Source organism: Podarcis raffonei, chromosome 14 (assembly GCF_027172205.1).
Source record: "Podarcis raffonei isolate rPodRaf1 chromosome 14, rPodRaf1.pri, whole genome shotgun sequence".
NCBI classification, from domain to species: domain Eukaryota; kingdom Metazoa; phylum Chordata; class Lepidosauria; order Squamata; family Lacertidae; genus Podarcis; species Podarcis raffonei.
The window spans coordinates 50,898,100-50,916,547 of record NC_070615.1 but is presented as its reverse complement, the minus strand read 5'-3'; the positions used below and the strand labels follow the sequence as shown (position 1 = coordinate 50,916,547).

Genomic DNA, 18,448 nt, shown 5'->3' with positions numbered 1-18,448 from the left:
AATAATAATAATTATTATTATTATTATTATTATTCCCCCCTCCCCAAGACTTTGGCAATAGAAGGCCTCTGAGCTTTGCCTCACCTGCTCCCTGTGACCCAGACACATGCTGCTTTAAGATCCATTGACTGATACCATTTTAAAACACTGTCAACAAAAGCAAATACCTCTGCTATTTGACTGGTCGTAAGTGACAGCATAAATCCACATTCCAATCTGTAGCAAAGATGTATAATTGTATGAGACTCTCTTGGCAAAATGAAGCCTGCATTATAATCCAGAGAAGAATTCCACAGACACCATAATGTCCAAAAAGGTCTGTCAGATCCCATCATAATATTCCTCTGCATTAGCTTCTGAAGTGCAAATAGCTCTCTCCATCAATGAGTGCAGTATCTGATGTCTCGTCCACTGCTTAATCAAAGGCTGCCTCTATTTCTTCTTGTCCTTGCTCCTCCTGCTTAATTCCGGGGGGGGGGGGGGGCTGCTAGCTTCAGATGGTACTCATGTCTATTTTGCAGTATGTTCAAGCTTTTCCTACATGTACATGTATATAAAGCTATATGCTATCACTCAGGCACTGACATATTTTTATATGTTTTTATTTTTAATTGTGTTGTTTTCCTGTTGATGTTTTTTGCCAGCCTGGGCTCCTTTGGGAGGAAGGGTGGACTATAAATTCAACAAATATTTAATAATAATCTTGCATGATCATTTCATTTCAAAGCAAAAAAGATTTTCTTTACAGAAGAAACGAACAGATTTCTGCACATTGTTTCTGACAACCTTGTATGTGTATGTAATGGGAGGGAGACGGTGGTACAGACACAATATGAAATTGATAATCAGCATTACCCCCTTTGAGCTTCCTTTATCTGATACATAAGCCTTAATGCAAAACTATATATGCCAGCTGGCAACACCCCTGCATTTTCACATACTGTGTGCCCCATGTAACTCCATTTACTCCAGGATTGCATCAGCCGGAGTCAAGGTCAAAAGAGATCCTTCCGCAAGCGTAATCAACTTCAGTGATCATAGACAACAGCAGCCAACTATAATATTTACCTCTAGACTAGTGTCATGGCCATCTAGAAGTTTTTCAGAATCAGGCCCAGAACATGAACTAGGCGGTAGGGGAAATACAATTTATTATTTATTTCATAAAATTTACACACTGCTTGGTTGTAATAAATAAATAAATAAATAAATAAATAAATAAATAAATATAAAAACAAAAACACCTCAAAGCAGTTTACAAAAAGATAAAACAGTAAAATAGAAATTTACAGCCACCTATCTACTGAAGCTCAATGAAAGTGATGTGGTCAAAAATTCATGAAAGTGAATATTATAGGAGAATTGTTGGACCCACCTAACAAAATTAGCATTTATGACTCATTAAAAAGAGTGCCAGACAGATCTAAAAGTCAACCATTTTATTCATTTTTATGTGGGATAATCAGTTTAGGAGATCTATATCACTATCAATATTTACAGATTCTTTGCCCAGGTTATTCAGACTCCCATGAGATAAAAAGAAAGTCAGGTTTGATGCATATGCAGTCCAACACACATACGAAACTGTATACATACAAATGTAACAGTTTTACTGCAGTCTCTCTCAGGGCCTAAGAGAATCTGTCTCCAGTTTCAGTCAGAATCCTGAATGGCGGCAACAGGGCGACAAGCACCTCATTTACACTGCAATCCAAATCCCAGCCGGACAAAGCTCTGTTCCTGCCTGGAGCTGGTGCAGCGACTGGGCTTCCATCAGGCCCAGTGCTGTCAAGTGGGCCCTATTTAGAGGCTTTGCATGGGCTGCAACCAGCAGAGATCCCATCCACATGTTCAGCAGGTGAACTGGGGAGCTCTCTGTCAAAGGAAAGATGCTGGCTCTGTGGGTAGAGGCTGGCAGAGTGGTAGGGCTGGGTAGAGGGACAACTCTGCCCAATGAAAACTCCCCTCCGCCCCAATAGGGTTTTGATTGCCTCCTTAGGTCCCGTAAAAAGGTACACTATGGAGAAGCTGCTTTATCCATTATTTGCAGAACTGGGAGCAGAGAGAAGCATGTTTGACATTGACTCAAAAATTCAGTGTTCTGTTACATTTAGGGTATAGTATATTCTTTTTGTCTCTTTCGCATATCCTTTCAGCTATCTTTTAAAGACTCAGTTTAATGTCTCCAATCACCTGGAAAAGATTATCTGCAATTTTAATCACTCTCTACAAATTACCTCTGGCAGTAGCTGCTGGACTGTCACTCACACACTGATAACTGGGATAAATCTGCTATGTCAAGGGAGAGCTGCTGCCAGAGTCAGAGCGTTTGGAAATTCAGAAATTCCCAGGGATGGGAAACCTGTGGCCTTGCAGATGTTGCTAAACTACAAATCCCATCATCCTTGACTGTTAGCTATGTGGCGGGAGCTAATAGAAGTTTGGGACTCCAACAACATCTGGAGGGCTGCAGGTTCACCATCCCTAATTTACACTGCTCATTAACTCTGGTTGGTGTTAAAATCCTGGAAGCAAGTCTATTATTTGTAGAGTGATCTGCAAAATCTACTGAGATTTTGGATGAAGTAAAAGTCAAAGCAAATCTGAGGAGCAGGAGTAGCCCATCTAATCTGGCCACCTGAGGTAGAACAGGAATTACTGCCGCCTCCTCCCACCACCACCACCCCAGCTCTCATCAAACTCAGTGGGAACCAGGGTGCTCCTCAAAGCATGGTCACAGGAACGCCCTGGTTCTTGCTGAACTTTACAGAAGCCGGGACACTTCTCAAAGTGTTGTCACTCAGCTTGTCTGCCAAGAGGTGGGGAAGATGAGAGGCAATGTCATGCAAGGTAGTGGACTCTCCTTCCTAAGCAGAGGTTGGACAGCCATCTGTCAGCGATGCTTTAGATGAGATTCCTTTCCAACTCTACAATTCTGTGAATCTACTATCATCCCAGATTTTTGCCTTGCTGGCTGTGGATGATGGAAGATGTAGTCAAACAACATGGGGGGCGACGGGCAACAAAATGATGGATTCTTTTTTCTATACACAAAAAGCTTTTACTTGCTGCTGCATTGATTAGTAATCAAGGGGGAGTTTGCTAACCATTTCCATAAGGATGGCATTGCACCCCTTTAGCTGTTATATACACCTGGGGAAAACAAAAGGCAAGCTTTAAGAGGCAAACTTACTAACACTGCATCTCCTCCACTGTTCAAAATGCTTCAACATTTGCCAAAAGAAAAACTACGTATGTGTGTTTATAGTTGAAAAATGACTGTCTCAGCTACTTGTCATATATCCCTTTTTATGAAAAATTTAGCTTACATAAAATAGTTCCTCCTTGTAGTTTTGCAAAGAGCTTCTTTGTTAAGAAATAATGAGAATGTAAAGAACAAGTAAGTGACAAGTTTAGCAGGTAATGCAAACACTTCCCACCCAACAAATTTGCTTTACAGTAGTTAATAGTGGATAAAACACGGGATATGAATCCAGTTTCACACACTGAGCAAGTCATTTTTAGACATTATGTATATAGTTATTAATGAGGGCTCAACCCTGCAAGAAGTCCACTTGCATACAGAAACCCAACTTCTGGATGTGGATAGCCTGACATCAGTTGCCTAAACTCTGGAAACCTCCAGGTTAGACTACTGAAATGCATTGTACTTGGCGCTGCCTATGAAGATGATTTGTAAACCACGGCTAGCACAGATCACAGTTGCTAGCTTGTTATCTGGAACAAGAAAACTTGAATGCATAACACCAGTTCCAGTCCCATTACAATGACTGTCCATTTCTTTCCTAGCCCAATTCAAAGTGCTGGTTTTTATCTTTAAGGCTTCAAGACTCCTATACCTAAAAGGCCACCTTTGCCTTTGCCTGAGCCCTGAGATCATCACATGAAGCCTTTCTTTGTATACCACTTCTAAGGGACCGCCATGGGAGGTCAGAAATTGGCAACAAAAGAATAGACCTTGGTAGGAGCCTGTTGGTGGAATCATCAGATAGATGCCAGGCAATGACATTTTTGTTTTCCTGGGCATTTGGATAGCACAACTAATATTTTCAAAAAAATGCAATTCTTATTAAGTTTTTTTGAAAAGGATAGTTATACAAATCATAACAATGGCACAGGAAACACAAAGATTATAGCAAAGGTAAGTTAAAGAAAGGGGAAACACTGACCAATGAATCTGTCTTTTTTCACAGGCTCATGATGGTGCAGCATAGAGTTCCAAAGTTACCATCCTGCTAGACTCAGATGTCCTGTCTTTTTAAAGTTAAGAATTCCACAAACGTGGAATCTTGCCAGTTTTTTTTTAGTGCCTCTGCTACTCCATTACTGTATTTCTTAAGATCAAACCGAACCAAATAACACAGTCCTGTTTTGACTGTCATCTGTGAAAATGAACTTTTTGCATTAGTTTTTCCAAGTTAAACAGAAACCATACTTTCCCATACCAAATCTCCACTGCAGCCTTTTCCAAATGTTTCTAAAAAGACATGATGGTCAGTCTTGCTGCCATCAGTAAATATCCAAATAGTTATGTATTTTTGATATGACTCTATTGTTAAATTTGCTTTTAACAATGCTTGTGGTTTTATTATTTGGTTTGTGGTGTTGTTTTTACTTTGTTGGGACTTTTTTAGTGGTAAGTGATAGACAAACTCAAAAAACCTGATCTAACCTAAGCAAACCATAATAATTCTGTTGGCCGGTCTGATCACTTAAATGCAGCCCAAGTAGAAGAACTTTGTAGAGTATATATTGATACAAATACCAGGAGACTGAATTTTCCCATCTGATTTCACACAGTAGACCCTAGTAGTCCTGCTGTAAAATATTCACTTTAAAAAAGGTAAATTAAACAATCACAAGAAAAATACAACTTTTATGACTAGGTTTCCTCTAGAATTAATGTTGCATTCAGTAAGCCCATCACTAAAAATATTATTGGCATAACACTACTGGTGATTTTGGGGTTTTTTTTAAAGAAATCTTTGTAACAAGTAACAGAGTTCATGTACCTTCCATGGCCGTGCAGTTTTAGAGTGGTATAAAGGGAAGCAAAATGTGTGTTCGCTTTACTGAGGAAACAATAGTTGACAAATGATTTTGAGAGTAAGTCTAATTAGGCTGCCTCATGATGTGGACTTAAAATAATTTTAGTTGCATTTGCTGCTTGGGTGGGCTTTCTGTGTTGGGGTAAACTGACATCCCAAAGGGTTATGGGTTATTTGTGGTCAGGCATCTAACAACCCGAGGAAATGCTCACTGCGGGACATTGCTACTGAGCGCTAATGAAATTTCTAGTTCAATAATAGAATAAATACCATCCATTATCTGGGAATTTTTAACTTTTAACTTTGGCCTTGTAACTATGCTAGCAACTGCAGTCATTTTATTAAGAGCCTCATCAGAGCCAAAGTTATTTTATAATCCTGCTTTCTCCATCCACAAATGTCAGTTTTCATTGAAATAAATGTTTCTAGTTAGCAGAAAGAAGTCTATACGAAGCAAGGCATGTGCTGAGGCTCACTTGCCCCTCTTGAATAAAGTTTTTTCTTTCATTATCCAGGAAAAACTACGGTCACAGATGTACATTGTGGGGAACTGCACACACAGCTACCAACTGTGGGATACAGGGACTACACATGTAATGGCCACTGAGCCAGTAGGGCCCCCAGATGCTTAGCTTTCATTAAAAATAAAAAGTCAATCAGACATTCCTGAAGAAAATTAGAGCACAAACCATGGAGATAGCTCTAAGGTTTCAGCACTTGCCAGGCAGCACTATTGCCAAAGAGGCTTAACCAAGATGATCAAGGGTCTGGAAAGGAAGCCTTATGAGGAACGGCTGAAGTAGCTGGGTATGTTTAGCCTGGGAAAGAGGAGATTGAGAGGAGATATGAAAGCCATCTCCAAATATCTGAAGGACTGTCACATGGTGGATAGAGCAAGCTTGCTTTCTCCTGCTCTGGAGGGTAGAACTCAAACCAATGGCGTCAAGCTACAAGAAAGGAGATTCCAACTAAATATCAGGAAGAACTTTCTGATAGTAAGAGCTGTTCAGCTGTGGAACAGACTTCCTTGGGAGGTTGTGGACTCTTAGGTAAAGGTAAAGGGACCCCTGACCATTAGGTCCAGTTGTGGCTGACTCTGGGGTTGCGGCGCTCATCTCGCTTTACTGGCCGAGAGAGCCGGCGTCCAGCTTCTGGGTCATGTGGCCAGCATGACTAAGCTGGTTGGCAGGAGCCGGGACCGAGCAACGGGAGCTCACCCCATTGCGGGGATTCGAACCTCTGACCTTCTGATCGGCAAGTCCTAGGCTCTGTGGTTTAACCCACAGCGCCACCCGTGTCCCTGGTGTAGACTCTTACTGATGCTTTTAAGTAAAGGTTGGATGGCCACCTATCAGGGATGATCTAGTTGAGATTCCTGCATTGCAGGGAGTTGGACTAGTTGACACTCAGGGTCCCTTCCAGCTCTACAATTCTCTAATTCTCTGATTAATCACTTAATGACTGTTGCTAAGCAATCACAGCAAGAAATGCTGGTCAGTCTCACCTGCAATTTGGGAAGGGGACCTCTAGGGGCAGCAGAAAAAGCAAGGTTGGCTTACTGCTGCTGGGCTGATGCTGAGCAGAGGGGGTGTATGGGAAATGCATCAGGAAGACAAAAATGTATTGAGGAGTTAGTGATCTGACACAGTCACCTTTCCTGCCTCTGTTCCTTCCACCTCCCCGCTCTTATTAAGTTTTTTAATGGTGTGAGAACAGTTTTCAATGTCCTGAGAACGTTAGGAGGAGGTGAAGCCACACACACAGCTGCTTTAATCAGTTGTGGAGGATAGTGCTGGGCACTTCTTTGATGTTGGACATTGTTTTGAGAAAGTGAGGCACTGGGAGGGAGTGGCTAATGCATGATCTGCACATAGCAGTCTTGGAAGCCACACAGGCGATCTATAAAATGGGACAGTTTGGGCAGAGTTTCTTTGAAGCTTGTGCATGGACTGATCGGCCACAGGGCCATGCAAAATGAAGCTACCTGGGGGAGTTGCTTTGCCGCTTCTTGAGGGCTTCCAAGTGGCAGATTTGAAGTGCTTGCTTGGTATGTATACATTGCTTGCTGTTTTTGAATAAAATCTTTAACCTTCTCACTCACTTGTGCATTATGTATTGCTTCTGAATCTCATTTTAAAAGAACCACCTTGCCTTTGGCAAGATAGGGGGGCGGTGTCCTGGGCTATATTTGTTTAAATACTTTTATCCTTGTCCAAATTATTTCACACTACCCAAGTGAATAAAACACAATTGGCTGCTTGGGCATGTTAAACTCAAAAGCAATTCCTTTAAAATAAACAAGACTTAGAAAAAGTCCTACTTAGGACTTTCCTATTTTTTTTAAAAAATGGTGCTATTGCAATATCACCACCCCCAGTTTCCCATGCACCCCACTTAGCCACTACCAGGCTCTTGGCATCACTGGGCTGTTGTTCGTTATTAATAAAGAAACTATAAAGCAACAGCAGCAATAAAAATAATTTGTAAAATTAGTTTCTGAAGATACTGCGAATATTCTCATATGTCCATGTATGGAGGGGGGAGTTTACAATTTTTAATGTAACTAATTTTAAACTGTATAAATGGGGGGGGGGAAATGAGTGAATATCTGAAATAAATACCATCTACAGGATTGACAAAGAGGGAAATATCACAGTTGCTGAAGGCAATCTTCAATTAATGGGACTCAAAGCATCAGATTAAAGGAAAACAATATTCTATGGAAAATAACATGGTGAAATAACATTCCTAGGAAGAAGAAATGTCACATTTAAAAACAGTTGTGCTCACTGGCTTACATGCATCCAGGTTTTAACACTAGCTTATTCTTTCCTATTAATAACTGCTCTCTTATCATTAGCTAATCCCCCCAGTGCTTCTTCTCACACCAGTATAGGAAAAGGTCCAGAGAAAAGCAAGTAAACCTAGATACTTGTACAGAAAAAAGTTTTTCAGGTATCATTCTAATGGCAAATCAGCACAGTTTGTTCAAGGCTACATTTCCCTGGTTGGCATGCATAATTGATGTATGTCACATTTTATATAATGATTGCAAGGTAAATTCAATTTTATATTTTCCTTGTTTTTGTCCTCTAAGAAGCTCTTATCATCACATATCAATTCCAGTGCACAACAAAGATAGGAAACAAATCACTCCAATGAATGTAACATCAAAACTGATTAGAGACAGAGAAAGATTAATTGCTTGTGTCAGAAATAAATAAAGGAGGTAGGATGAAATTGCTATTGGATTCTAAAATATAGTGTGTGTGTGTGTGTGTGAGAGAGAGAGAGAGAGAGAGAGAGAGAGAGAGAGAGAGATCAAATATAAATGCAGCACAGGCTATAAAGCAATTTTTAAAAAGTTAAATTTAGAAAGGCCATATTACAAAATACCTCAAAACAACTTTTGTTTCAGTAAGATGAAATATTAATGGGTTGGATACAGCTGCAAGTGCTGGTCTGAAAACATTTGCACAAGAGTTTATGCAACACTATCAAGTGAATTCTACAGCCGTTCTTCTGCTTCGGCTTCCACAGGAGGTTGCATGGGTGGAAGAACACCTTTGGATCTAGTTTAACTATCCTGCGTGAGAACAGGGAACAGTGTGTTCTAGTGTCAGGTGTTAAACAGAGCTCCCATGAATAAGAGATGCCTTCTGCATGCAGAACAGCATATTTGGATCCAAGTATTTGTTGCTCTGTGTTGTAGGTCTTAGATGCAGATGGAGTGAGGGAGGGGGGAGCCAGGCCAGACCACAGATGAGGAGTGGCTGACAGATGACACTGGGGAGGGATCCAGTGACCTGGGAAGCAGAGCCCAAGGAAGATAAGCCTGGGAAGGTCCTGGCAGGTGGAGGATATATCCTACCTCCCAAGCAGGACTGTAACTAACTAAACACTTGAGAAGTAACTATGTGCAAGAAAACATTCCTGTAGTCGGCTAGCTAGGGTGGAGCCTGCTGACATTTCCCCAGCAATAGAAAAACTACATTTGGGGCAAGTACAAATGCACCCATTGAGAATGGTGTTCAGCACCCATTTGCCAAGGTTGTGGCAGTCCATTTTGGGTAGAAGGCTGGAGCCTTCCTCACACTGGAAGTGAGGCAGTGTCATTGCTGCTGTTAGCAGCTGATTTTGTTCTGAATGGGGGAGAATTTTGTGATTTGTTGACTTCTAGGAGGGTAGCGGGGTCTGTTCCATGGTTTGTTCAGCCCTGTTTCCAAAAGTTCTGAAATGATTGTTGTAGGAATGTGCTGAATCTTTCCTGTTCGGTTTCTTGCCATCTCTCTTATGAATGATCAGTATCTTGCATTTATTTCTGTATTTAACTAGAATGTCTTTCAGAGCTTCTTCTCCAAAAGGTTTACCAGCCACATAGGGGGCGATGCAGAAGTTAACACAGGTCTGTGTATCTGCTTCCCAGTGTCAAAGTCATAGCGTGTCTGGCCACTACATCAGGTACGGGGCACAAGATGCATATTCATCATAGCATCTACTATGAATGTTGCTGAACTGTGTAGATTCAGTATGGTTTAGCGGGGTGACTCATATCCTGAGTAGGGTTGTCTAAGAGGTCATCCACTCACATTGAAGATGCACAAGCAAACACTGAAGCTGTGCAAGCTGCTCAGATGGGCAAGGCATTGGCTTCCTGTGCTCTGTGGATGACATAGTCAAGGCAGTGTTCATTGGGATCCTTCAGCTGGGAGTCTCCTTCCCTTGGAAGTAGAGCCTTGGAAACTACAGTGAAAAAAACTGGATCCACACTAGGCAGTTTAAGAGAGTCCATGAAATCAGAGTCTAGGTAATATAGCTTATTAGCGAGCACCATCACTTTTTTATATTGGAGGGGTAAGTCTCATTATGTCCTGGTAACTTTTTTGAGCGGGGCTGGAACTGGAACGTCCAGCACAGAATGTTGTGGTTCCTTTAGCACTTTAGCTTTAGATGGAATTGGAGATGGCTCTGCAGGGGGATCATTAAGCTCTAAGGTAGCGAAGGCTTTACCCAGGAAAGAAATATAATGAGAATCCTGAAACAGCCAGTGGGAGGGTTGTTGGGGAGTTAGTGGGTTGTTACTCCATTCATCTTCATCTTGATCCATGAAAGCAAAAGGATCAGAGAACTCAAGACTGTTGGGATTGTGCTCAATCTTGGGTTACTAGATTAAGATCCTTTTACATCCCAAAGGGATTGGGAGACTGGGTTCTGGTTGTAGACTGCAGTCTGGCTGAAGCAGATTCCATGGAATGTATGTTAGGTTGCCCAGAGTTGAGAGAGGGGCTTTTAGGCACTGTCTGTGCTTTCTTGCTGGCAGGTCTTGTCTGAGATGATGAAGAGGCTTTTAAAACAGGCAGAAATTCAGCTGTAAGCTGATGGAGGAGGGCCTGCTTGATTTGATTAAGCACATCCTCAGACAGGTATTCATAATAGCTGGAGGGGGAGGGCCCCAGAAGAGCCCTGGTCCATATTAGTAGCTGGAGGAGAGGATTCTTCCTCATCCAATGATTCAGAGGGGCTATTGGAAAGTAGAAAAAGTGCTTAAAGCCTTTTGCTTGCCTCTTTTCCTTTTCCCAGTTGGGATCTGCTTCAGAGGAGGGGGTAGTGGTCTGTTTCCCCCCAGTTATTTAGCCCTCCTAGCCTCTCCAGACTGATTATTATTTAAATGAATAATCTTTTAAAAAGAAATCCCAAATGCTGAATCGGAATGGGTAGCAGGGGAATATAGCACACCCAATCGATATATGAGTGGGGTGGATGCAATCTGCTCTTAAGTGAAGATGCAAGGCTTTCCTTCTGGAGAAATGGCTTTAAAAAGCTCAATGAAGAGGTTTCCTTTTTGCAGAAGGGAAGAAATGGCTTTCGCGCCAAAAGACGTAGCTTGCATGTCTCTCCAGGCTTCCCCTTGCATTCCTCCTTCACTACAGCTGCTGTTGTAATGGAGAAATTCCCTTTTCTCCCTTGGCCAACCACTTACAGCGGGAGGAAAATGATGAAAATATTAAGATTTCTTTTTAAAGAACAGCAGAGAAAATGGGAAGTGGGTAGGTAGGGGAGCACACTCCTATAACAAGGAAATAAGCTGCAGAAAGCTTTAAACTTAATGATTAAATAAAAGTCTAAGAAGAAGTATTGAGCAAACTACTTTAGAAATACAAGATAAAATATTTTTTTAAAAGGTAAAAACCTGAAAGCTCAGAGGGAGCTTGTGTCAACTGGCTGCACTTTGACCAGAAGGCAGGAGCAGAACTGCAGAACCACCTCCCAAAAGGTTGCTGCCTGCCTTCAATCAAGGGGCGGTTCTGTCAACCTGTTTTCACCTGCTGGCAGAAGGATAACAAAGAGGGAACCAGTCTGGGAGCAGCCACTGAGAAGGCCTTATTCTGCATCCCCACCAAGCATGCCTGGTAGGGGAGCACCAAGAGAAGATCTCTGCTGAAGATCTCAGAGCCCAAGCAGGTTTGTATAGGGAATTATGGTCCTTCAGATAGCCTGGACCTAAGTTGTATAGGGCTTTATTGCCTGACGACGTCAGATAGTATCAATAAGCAGCTGACAAACCATTGTAGGATATTGAAAGCAAACTGTACTCTTCCAGGCATGTACTAATTCACAAAAATAGGCAATCAACTTGTCAGCAGAAGGTAAAAAATACTGGAAAGATTCCACTCCAGCAGCCCTGGCTTCCATAAAGGAGGGATTTGTAAATGTTATTCTGCAAAACAGAGATACAACAATAGTGTCCATGTTTGTTCAACACATCATACATGGATGGCAAACTGTATGTAATGTGTTGCATGGAGGCAGTCAGCCCAAATACATTTGGCAGGAATCAAACCAATCTTGTGCATGTATTAACTCCCTTTGGAACTGGGGAAAACAGCAAAAAAGATCTTGGTGACAAGGGAAATTTCAATATGGCAGCGAATTATGGATAGCATTTCTAGTAATAGTATCCATATAGATCTAGCTCAGTTCCTAAACACTTGTGCAGCTGCTTGAAATTAGCTTTCTGGGTGACAAAAGAATATTGAATGATTGCTGGAGCATACAGCAGATATTCGTCTACATGACAAGAGCAGTGGAGAGAACAAGTCAATGCAGAATTTCCCCCGGAATTTTGCTTGACAGGAAGAAATCTTAAAGGTTATCAAGAAAGTGAGCAAAATGAAATGTCATTATTTCCAAGACAGATTTAAACATGGCACAACTCATAAAGCGTTCTGATTTGGGGCTGCGCTAGATTTCCGTCCTATTTGTTGAGCGAACCAATGCTGTATAAAGTTGAGTCACAGCAGAGAAATCCAATTCCCCCCTCAACTTTTATGTACCTTTTCTTCACATGAAAAAACAATCTTATTGGAGCATTAATTTCATTTTTGTCAATCTGATCCATGGAGGCTAAGCAAATGCAAAATCTGCAGCCCCGCAACCCAGCATGAACTAAAAGCAGTTTGACAGGATGATACAGCTGGTCTAAGCCTGACCCTGGCATTGCAAAGTCTGTTCCACGGAGGATCTGGCCTGCCTTGCTTTGTTTTCTTCCCACTCCCTACATCTTAGCTGCTGGAATTCCCCATCAAAAATTAATGCAACAATATGTTTCAGACACTCCATCTGTAGCCTCAACATCTGCTGAGTCTGCCTCCCCATTAAAACCTCAAAGTGAAATCCTTTCTCCTCACCTGCCATTCCCTCCACTTTTGAGCAAACCTTGATGGTAAATTATTGTTTAGCAAGATTTACTTCCTCAGTTGAAAACACCAAACAATAAGTTTATCTTCACAATGGTGATGAAAGGAAGACTGTACAGAGGGAGGGGGGATAGTAAATGAGCAGAGGGGAGATTGTTAAAGTAGGACAGCAACTTGGGACTGGTTCTTAAAAGGCGAGCGTTTCAAAGGGTGGTAAAACATTCTGTTAAACAATAGACAACACATAAATCTGCCCTGTGCCCTGAGATCATCTGGGGTTCAGGTTCCTTTGCTTATTGAGATTGGGATGGGGAGGCTGAAGAATGGGCCTTTTCTGGTGTGACACTACTGTTTAGGATTGCCCTTTCTAGATCCATGTACATGTTGCCCAAAATGGCTGTGGACACAAATCATGGTAAACCACAAACCCCAGCACAGGAAAAAAATCTCTCCACTCATGGAGGGAGGGAGGAAGTGAACCATCACCTCTTGCTTAACATTAGGTCTGGACTAGGGTTTGGTTTACTCCCGTGGTTTCTCTTCTGGTTCTACTGGCTGTAGTTTGCTGGAACAAAACAAACCGCAGTCCCTGGCTCAGACATAAGGCAACACTAGGGTCATGGTTTGCTTCCTCCATGCACTAACCACACCCCATTAAGGTTTTTTATGAGAAGGGATATAAATATATTTGATAAATGGTTCAGACTAATTTATTCGAATGACATGGCGGAGGCATTCAAAATGTTTGGGTAAGTATAATTTCTGATGAATAGGAATGCAGTTGGCACCATAATAACAACATTTTTGTTATTTGTATGCTGCCCATTGGACTGGGTTGCCCCAGCCACTCTAGGTGGCTCCCAACAAAATATTTAAAACACAGTAAAACATCAAATATTAAAAACTTCCCTATAAAAGGGGAAATACCACAAATGTTGTAGGATATTATTTTGGGTACTTAAATGTAGCACCATAGAACCCTTAATATTACCTCCTTCTAGAGTTTGTATTATAAATAAGGCTAACTGAATCACTAGACAAAATTGAGGAAGGAGCTATTTAATGCAATCTGGGCACCTCTGATGCCTTGGGACAAAATACCTTGTTACTACAAATGGAAACTGGCTAGGCCAACATGACATCCTTATATTTCAAATTAATTACAATATAACCAAACCAAGAATTAAATTTCAGCCCCCTCACTACTTTAATCTTATCAACAGGACAATGGGTTCCTTCCTTTACATTTGCAGTGCTTGGGAGGACGATTTATCTTCGTTAAATAATAATTGGCTTTATTATCTTTTGACTCTTCAGAACCACAGGCTGGCAAGGTTTTTAAAAATTTCATCAATCTTATTTTGCGTTTTTCAAAGCTGGCACTGAAAGCTTGGAGGGAAGACGTCAAAGCCTGCAAAACACATTGTATCTCCTAACATTATGAATTGGGCTCGAGAATATCTAATTTACTAATACATCTACTAAAGTGACAGGCACCTCTATATTTCATAACTTGAACAAGGAATTCCAGAAGCAAAGACCTGAATTGCAGTTTCAGATGATTAGTGTTGCAACAGGAATCCAACCTTCCAAAAACACTTACAAATGCTCACCTTTTGCAAACTTGCTTTTTCAGCCATTTACTCAATCTACACTTCTTGTGTCTTTCCACAAAGTGTTTGAAGATGCACAGAGATATAATGTCGCATTGTTAACACTTCTAAAGTTGGGATACTGTATATTGGTTAAGAGATACATATCAGGCTCTGAATTTTGCTCTAGACATAATTGTCCATCGGAGGGGTCAGGATTGAGGATTGAGGGGACCCAACATGATGTGACATTGCACACAGGGCCCTCTGAACATTGAGGAAGCCCAGCCCCCTCAAAAAAAGATTAGGGGGAGGACACAGTGCCTCAGCCCCCAGGAGCCAGTGCCCTTGTAGTCCATCCCCTACGGGGTGATTTGGGTGACAAGTCTTGTTTTTTTTCCCTGGCTTGTAAATTTATCTGGGGCCTATGCACACTTTTGTTCATCCCTTGTTTCCTTCTGCTTTTCACTGTGCAGATTAGTACCACCACAAGTTTGGACTGGAATCCTGGCCACACATTACTCTGCACTGTTTCAAGAAGGTATCCCTGAAAACACACAGTATATCCTGTTCATCACATTGTTTTGCTGTTTCACTTTCCTTTCTTCTTACCTACCCCTTTCTGCACCCTTTCCACTACATTGCGCCACAGTTGCACATGCCTTCATTTTCTACTGCTTTTTTGAGGGGGGTTCTTGTCTTCCTGCACACATGCACACAAGCCCACGATATCCTGTTGTTGCTTCTCTCCCCCGCCCTCCTTTCCCCTCCTGGACAAAGCCCACTCTTTTGCAGGCTCAATGGACTGAAATGAACACACTGTTAAGAGCTGGTCAACAGTGGGGCGGACTCTGCTTCATTAGAGCTTCCAAAGCAGAGGTTAGATGGCCATCAGCCAGGGATTTTTTAGTTGTGATTCCTGCTTCACAGGGGGGTGGACTAGATGAACCTCTGGGTCCCTTTCAACTCTACACTTCTACAATTCTATTATTCCTGCCTGGTCGCAATCCTGTTCAGCTTTATTCATGTCTGTTGAGTTTAGTACATTTATTGTTTCCTTTCTTCTCAGTTTCAATCTCAAGGCACACACCATTATATTGTTTTCTTTAAAAAAATATATAGGTTAACACCTTAAAAGCATTTCAGCCACTCCAGTACTCAAATATCATCAAAGCAGTTCTTCTCAAGATTATGACCTTTTCATTGGCAAAAAAAAAAGGCCTCAGATTTCAGTTTCTCCTGTTATTCTCTAAATCATTATCTCTCCACCCCCACCCCTATTAGTCAAAAGACCACCTGTGTGGACTTCAAATCCCACTTTTATTTTCCCCCTCTTCATTTTGTTTTCTTCGCTATATGTCCATGCCATTCTTCGTAGCCTACGGTGTGTTGCAAATGTTTTATTCACATGGCCACAGACTGACTATTCCCAAATGTTAATTAAGATCAGAAAATGAGCTGCAGAGTGCATTAGTGGTTATGTAATACAGACCATTAAAGCCTGCTTTATAAATGAATGTCATTAAATTCTAAGTATAGCTGTTTTTCCTCTGCTGCCAGGGGGGAAAAAATGAGAGACACGGCACCTTTTATTCAAGATTTTTCAGGCAACTTAGCAAGGTGGAGGGGAACGTAATTATCAAACCCATTTTGTAATGTAAGAGAAGAAGTCTATGCCAAAAGCTGCAAGGTTTTCTGGGTTTGGTTCCTCATTATGTGACAGTAGCTTAGTTCATCCCTAACATTGAGCCAAACCATGGTTTACCATGAACGCTCAAGTTCCCAGAGATGCAGGTCATGCTTGCTTGGTTCTCCCTCTCATTCTGCTGCTGCTGCACTATTGGAAGTTTAGTCATGGTTTTGGTTATTGTGTCATCTAAACATGGGCTTGTGATTTCTTTTATATTGAAGTTTTTGAGCTATTGTTAAGGGAAATTGCCAAAAATGACACTGCTCACATGGATTGCCATCTATCTGGATTTTCCCTGACATTTAAGCGATATCTGCCTGGACACTGTTTCCGATGGCCGATTACCAACTATGTCTGGGAAATTGTGTATAGCAACCTTTTGGCATGAGGAGGTTGGTATAAGCAGTAATAGGAGCAGCTGCATAAGTTAGTATGAAACTAACTTCAGTTCTGCATCCAAAATATGAGTATGGCTTGCAAATCCTATGCCATTTAAAAAGCACATCAACCAGAAATAGCTATATAGAATCTGTGAAGATAGACAATTCTAAAATGTGCGGAGAAGTCTACACCTCACTCCCATCTCACAGAACAGCTGGATCATGACACTTATTCCACTCCCAAGGTCCCAATAAGCGCTGCTTGGCATTGTTTTTTCCATGGCAACCCTGCATTTCTTATGCGGCTGACCAGCAGGCCTAGTTCAATCTGTCGTTTCTTTAGCAAAACACTTGCATATTTAACTAACTGCTCTCGATTATCACTGGACTGCTCAACTATTCATTTTTAGAAAATAGACCTTAGGCAAGTAGATGCTTTGGTCACCAAAAAGCAAGCATTTTACCTTTTAAATTATATGTATTAATCTTTTTTTTCTAAAAAGAAAGAATCAACAGGAGATGCTGGACATAAAAAATACAGAATGTGTGTGTGATATAAACCAACCACGGAAGCAGTTGATCTGAAATGGTATGAAATCAAGAGCAGCAAAATACCAGTAACTCACAAAGAGAAAACATAAACAGACTTCTGTTTAGAACAGGTATTTAAAAACACCCCTTCAAAGCTATTCTTTTTCTTTTGTGATACAAACTGTTTAATGCAACCCTTTCCTTTTGGTGATCTTTGCTGAGAATAGTTTCACTTGTACAAGGTACTTTTAAAAAAGGAGGAGAAAAGTGTCCACTATACTAACACTATAACACACCTTTTAAAACCTATATTAACCCATTAATAAGGAAACCAATTTCATTTTGCCTTACTTGCTTCACAACATCTGAACAACATAAAACTGGCACAAAATGCCTGTTTCGATCCATCATCTTTTGGAATCTGTGAATATAACAAGGATGATTCCCTGCCTAGTAATTTTTTGGCTATCACACCTTCACATGTTCTAATTCAGATCATACAGCAGGATGCCCATTATCTCGTTATCTGAGCCATAGTTTGCACAAACCTCTAATCACACAGACCCACTATCTATGTCTCCTGTAGGTAAGGTTTAAAATGAAACTGCACTGGTTTAAAGGACCCAAGGATCTGCTAGGAGGCAGGTATACCATAGTGCAGTAGCATCCTCAATCATGAGCATATTAGGGCTTGTCCATACTTCCGCTTGCCCCATGACAAGGAAGCACAGGTCCAAGGGGTTTTCTGCTTGACCCACACTTTCCACGCATGGATCTGAGTGATTTTCCCCTTGCCCTGTTCCTTTCCCATGGAAAACCCACAGCACATTGCAAATGCTTCCTTTAGGGCACAAATTATGATAAAAGCCACATCTAGATGCTTCAAGTGAGTGATATTGAATGTATGCGCTGAGTGTGTGTGATGTGGTCATCACTTCAGTTAAGAAGTTGTCATAGAAAAATACTAATAGCATAAGCTTTTCAATGCAAACAAAAGAAAAGAATGCAAAAGTCCAGCTTTAAAAAATTCTGATTGATTAAAGAGTTTTCATTCAAAAGGGCACCCAAATGTGTGGCTTTTTTGGTATGAATTTCTGCAAGGAAAGTGACAGGTTTAAACCCTAAGACTGAATCTTCTTTTCTTAATGCACACTTAGAATACGCTAATCAAAGAAAGGCTGAATTCCTTCCAGGGTCTTGCTTTTTTGTAGGTAATACTGCTACCTCCAAAATTGCTGCTAAAGCTATTTTTTTGTGGGGGGAAATGTCTCTCCATGGTACACATGTCATCCTTTTCAGAATACATTTTTCAAAATCAGTACTCACCTGTCACACTCAGGTAAATAAATGGGCTTGTCTTATTCTCTCCGTTTTTTTCATTGACTGCCTGGACATAGTAGCACCCAGCATCTACTGCTGATGTCGCAAGAATGACCAACTGATTCTCTAGTGTGATGGTTCTATTTGGAGAAAAAGGCAAAACAGGGTT

At 41.2% G+C, this 18,448-nt stretch overlaps 1 protein-coding gene across 5 annotated transcripts in view; it reads right to left on the bottom strand.

Annotated features, from left to right (window-relative positions):
• SDK1 (sidekick cell adhesion molecule 1) overlaps positions 1 to 18,448 on the bottom strand; it is a 589,097-nt gene that overhangs the window by 322,393 nt on the left and 248,256 nt on the right. For all 5 annotated transcript variants that reach the window (XM_053365834.1, XM_053365835.1, XM_053365836.1 and 2 more), the window contains exon 6: positions 18,286 to 18,419. In XM_053365834.1, the coding sequence (XP_053221809.1) occupies positions 18,286 to 18,419 (134 nt within the window). The remainder of the gene's footprint in view (positions 1 to 18,285; positions 18,420 to 18,448) is intronic.